Source organism: Nicotiana tabacum, chromosome 8, assembly GCF_000715075.1.
Source record: "Nicotiana tabacum cultivar K326 chromosome 8, ASM71507v2, whole genome shotgun sequence".
Lineage (NCBI taxonomy): Eukaryota > Viridiplantae > Streptophyta > Magnoliopsida > Solanales > Solanaceae > Nicotiana > Nicotiana tabacum.
Genome location: NC_134087.1, coordinates 193,718,892 through 193,723,760, shown reverse-complemented (window position 1 = coordinate 193,723,760; position 4,869 = coordinate 193,718,892). Strand labels below are relative to the sequence as shown.

General features: G+C 34.8%; 1 protein-coding gene across 2 annotated transcripts; it reads left to right on the top strand.

Annotated features, from left to right (window-relative positions):
- Positions 1-542: 542 nt before the first annotated feature.
- LOC107766881 (uncharacterized) lies at positions 543-2,754 on the top strand. Of its 2 annotated transcripts, none has more exons than XM_075218857.1 (5): positions 543-1,198; positions 1,287-1,645; positions 1,734-2,007; positions 2,156-2,356; positions 2,463-2,754. In XM_075218857.1, exons 1-5 carry the CDS (start codon positions 959-961, stop codon positions 2,514-2,516), a joined length of 1,128 nt encoding a protein of 375 aa, XP_075074958.1. In that variant the 5' UTR covers positions 543-958; the 3' UTR covers positions 2,517-2,754. The 2 variants fall into 2 exon arrangements, with proteins under 2 accessions (XP_075074958.1, XP_016441249.1); XM_016585763.2 differs by having other exon boundaries at positions 1,722-2,007.
- The last annotated feature ends 2,115 nt before the right edge of the window (positions 2,755-4,869 follow it).

Here is a 4,869-nt window from a genome sequence, read left to right as displayed (position 1 = left end):
TGTAATTTTTATTTTTTTTGTAAAACAAACTTAATTACTAACAATTGTAGAATTAAATTCTACATGCAAAATGCGACATATTTTTGTATTTTTATTAATTTAACAAATAAACATGCACAGACAAATACAAATAATTATTCAAAAATATCACAAAATATCACAAAATTGCACACCAAGAAAAATTATTTTATTTTTGAATTTTTTGGGAGTAATTCTCATATAGGACAAAAATCACGTGCTTACAGTAACTAGGGTACGATTGTATTTGCAGCCAATTTGCATCTATGTTTTGATATGTTTGGAGGAATGTTTACGTGATGTTAAGAGGTATCTATGCTCATTATTTGCTTGAAATTAATGGGTAGTGAGGTTAATCGTGTTAGGTTGGAGGATTCATGATGATTTTCCACTTTTTGTTGTTTCTTGTTGTTATTTTGTTTTAGAGGTATGCTCTTGGATAAAGTTTTACGAATAAGAGGGAGAAGGGGGTAACTTAGGGTAATGATTTGTTTCTCCTAGGTACCATTCTGTAACTGCAAGTCCGATAAATGGCTACAAATGACTTAAATTGTAAAAGCACATATGTTTGTATGTGATATTGTTAATTATTGCATCCAGTGTCTTGATGTGTCAGTTTTCAGTTTTGAACTAATTGATTAAGTTTCTATTTTTATGTTTAGCCTAAAACATTTGCCTAGGAGAGGAAACTGATTTTTCGTTGTTTGTTAGAATGTTGCTTAGAAGCGTGTCTTCTGCCGTTCACCATCTCCATTGATTCATCTCATATTGCACTCGTTATGTTTTTTTCTTTCTTTGCCAGGAAGGTGGTCATGTACTTAGGCATTTTGTGGAAGAGTTAGTCTCCAAGTTGAGCAATGTGGATAGAGACTCTGTAGTATACATTGATGAGTTGGTTGGTACCAATGAGTTGTCCTTCAGAACTAAAAAATTAAGTAATATGACAGTTGCCCATGATTTTAATACGCTCAAAGCACCCTTGGGAAGCTCGAGGATCCTCTACCAGTTTGAAAAAGAACAAGCTAAGCATATATACAAACTAAGCATAGGTTACTTTGATCTTGTGAAGTTGTTGGGCTCAACGCATGATGCCAGACTTTCTTGCATTATGAGTAGTTTACTGGAATTGCTTGCTATGGTAGATCATTTGTTGGGCGGACCCAAAGATTGGAAAGAGCAGGTATGCGTTGTTGGCATTGTTTGCAAAGCAAGATTGGGTTTTCACATTTTCTTTATATTTTATTTGTCATAGTTGAAAATTGTTTCAGGTGCCACTTGAGTACTTTATGGATTCACATGGTGTGGGGGATGTTGTGCATGAGAGGGTCAAGAGGGCTAGGTACATGCCTGGGGCTATGTTTTCCAAAATGCGAAGTAAATTGCTTGATCAAGTTGCACCGGTCCAGACGGTCGCAAAGGCTCTGTTCAAGTGCATTGATACCAATCACGATCATCTCAAGGACAAGCATTGTCAACAAGTTACATCTTTCCTTTTCATAGGACTAACAAGTATGGGCCGAAGACAGCTTGTGGATGACCTTTCAAAGTACTTAGTTGCAGATGATGGGACAACAATGTTGGTTGAAGTGGATTTGTCTACCTGCACTCGCCCAAACTCTTTTCTCAGGTAGGATATATTTCTGTGATCATGTGTATTATTTGATTTAGCTTCTTAGGCTGTTAAATCTGATAATTTGATTCAGATGCACATGTAGGAATGAACCTGGTCTCTTGCTGAAGAACGCTATTTTGATGAGACCCTTCAGTGTCATAGTGGTTTTTAACCTACAATTGGCACATCAATCTGCTTTTACTGATATTATCTCCATTCTGGATGATGGTCTGTTGTCAGACAATGATGGGACTGTTTTAGATTTTCGGAGGACTATTATCATTTTTGCCTCGGATCTAGGAAATAAACGCCTAATTGCCAAGCTTGTTGGTGGAGATCCAAATGGGTCCAATAATCGGGATGGAAACATGGACAAGGTATTTAATGGAACTCCTATGGCTTGTTTAGGAGTAGAGCATTGATCTCTCCTCTACGACTTCTTAAAATCCGTTGGTGGTTGTGATAGTTATAGCGTAAGAGCATATTGTTTCTATGTATTGAGCTTTGTGTTTTTTGCGTTTACAGGATCCTATAGGCTTTAGATTTGAGATACTTAACCGGGTGGATGAAATTATGCTCTTTAATGAACTCCACAGTGCTCGATTGCCTATGAAAGAGGGCAAGCATCTCGCACCTAGGATAAACGATGTTTTGGTTAATCTGTTTTACAATGGCAAGAGAGAAGTGGATGGAAACAACAGGAACCTATTTGATGAAATAATGAAAGTAAGTAGTTTCATTTTACGTATGTCTGCCGTCTTACATCAAGTATTTGTTAATTAAAAGCTTTTCAGCACTATTTGTATAACATGTGTGTTTTTTTGGGTGACAGATGGCTGACCGTTCATGTGTGTACAAACTAAAGAGAGTACTCGTCAAACTTTGACGGAACTGAGTGCAACTGAATTTGTAAATGGATTATAGTTAAGACAGTATATTATCTAAAATCCTTGTTTTATTGAATTCACTAAGACTGTTACTCGTCAACATCTCTAAGCTAGCCGTGCAAGTATTATTTTGTTTTCTTGATGATTACAACAAGTGATGTTAAGTTTAGCTGAATATTATCTTTTGGTTATTTGCTTTAGGATGTGACTGCTAGTCTTAAACTATAAGCAAGGTGCTTTAATGATCCCATAATATTACTTTTTAGTTACTAATAGTTCCTGCTCCTGTAGCTGCAAAATTGTTACTAATTTCACTTGCTTAGAATTGAGCAGATATAGTATTGTTTTCGACTTTACGCGACATACAAGTGATAACATCAAGGGTTAAAATCGACAAAAAGTTAATTTTGGTCCAAAAACAACTTATTGACAATCAACTTAGAGACCGTTACCATTGATTGAATTATTATGGAGAGATTTATGTGACACAATATGAAAAGTGAATGAAAAGATGGTAACCAATGTTATACAAATCACTCCGAATACACATTCGAGCCCTTTAACACATAAGTCAACATCCGGTTGACCTTTCCAAACTAAACCTTCCTTAAAGAGACTAAGTGTCTCATTTCCTTACCAAATTCACTCCGAATACAATCTAACCAACTCGATCACATAAGACACGGATAACGAAGCATAAAGAAGCAGAAATGGGGAAAAAGCGGAGCGGTAACTCATGAGACGACTGACCGGGTCGTCACAGAAACAACTCTAAATGAGGTTTCAGGGCCTCGGAGACATAATTCAATTTAAAAGCAAGTCAACAAATTTTTTCCATGCCATTGAGTTAGCCGGATGCCTCATTATTCCATCATCAACTCTTTTGTCATGATGCCATGTCATTAAAGATGATATCTTTGAGGACATAAACAATCTTTGGAGTCTTGACTTTAACGGAAAATAACGTAAAATCTTGTGCGCTATCTTTTTCCCACTCTTAAATTTAATTTCTTCATTATGCTTATCCTCTTTCCATCTAGATGCTCCACAAACTTTGCAAGATTCAAGAAACTTGTCATCCTTCCAATATAACATGCAATTATTCTTGCACGCATCAATCTTCCTGTAAGAAAGTCCAAGATCCGAATTATTTTCTTTGCCTCATAATATGAATCTGGCAAGCTTGATTCGTCAGGCAATAGATCTTCCTTCAATATCCTCAACAACATTGTAAATGACTCATGACTCCAACGCCCAATACTTTTGATATGAAGCAATTTAACCATAGTAGAAAGTATAGAAACTTTTGAATTTTGGTACAATGGTTGATCAATATCCTTTAAAAGCCTATAGAATTTTTTTGCTTCAACATTTGGTTCCTCAAGAAAATCATCACCATCATTGTTCGTATTGTCTGCAACAAAATTAGGGTATAAATCTCTTAGGATCCCATATATTTCATCCTCACCATCAGCTTCTTCAATGTCATCATCTTCTACATCTTCTGAATTTGATTGTGGCTCACCTAACTTTTCCCCTTGGTGATACTAAAAAGTATAATTTTGAATTATTCCATATACTATTAAATATGACTTAACCATCTCACGTGTTCCCGAAGATGTATTACAACATTTGATACATGGACAACATATTACACGCGGTTCACTTAATCTTATAAAAGCAAAATCCAAAAAGTTGTCTACCCCAAACTTGTAAGCATTACCAAGTCACAAGTTCCATCCATTTCTTATCAGGTGCCATAATTTAGTTCATGTGTAATATATATGTATATAAGATTAAAATATATGTATTAGCTAGAAGTAACCATTTATTCAACAAGTCAACAAATAAGCAAATACTTCAACTTGTACGTAGTACAAATGTATTCTAAAGCAAAATCGATAATAATCATCGTATCGGCTTTTAAATCCTTAATTCAAATTGAAAAATCTGAAGTAAAAGCAAATAGAGGTTACATATGTAAGCTTTCTAAAGTATCACAACCACGATAAATCATATCATATTATACTAAAAATAGGAAGCTCCTAACGTCAAACATGAATTACTAAAATGCCCATAAAAAGTGGATGACATTCTTAACCTTTAATCAATTAATAGTACTCTAATATTTTGTATAGGAATATAAATATACCTTAAAATCAATACTACTCCATCAGATTTGAATACTATACAATGTTTCGACCACTATAATATCTCTTGAAAATATAGCAAATACGATCTTTAATATATGTGGTATTCTTTGAAAACGGTCATATTCTTTGTACCATTTTATAACAGCCCAAAGCAGTAGATTGTTGGACACCAACATACCGTAAATGACTGGGCTATTCT

Bases quoted from the DNA above. Each gene is read 5' to 3' on its own strand.
- LOC107766881 (XM_016585763.2), top strand. From the start codon at position 959: ATGACAGTTGCCCATGATTTTAATACGCTCAAAGCACCCTTGGGAAGC. The intron at 1,199-1,286 runs GTATGCGTTGTT...AAATTGTTTCAG, and splicing joins CCAAAGATTGGAAAGAGCAG to GTGCCACTTGAGTACTTTAT. The intron at 2,008-2,155 runs GTATTTAATGGA...TTGCGTTTACAG, and splicing joins GGGATGGAAACATGGACAAG to GATCCTATAGGCTTTAGATT.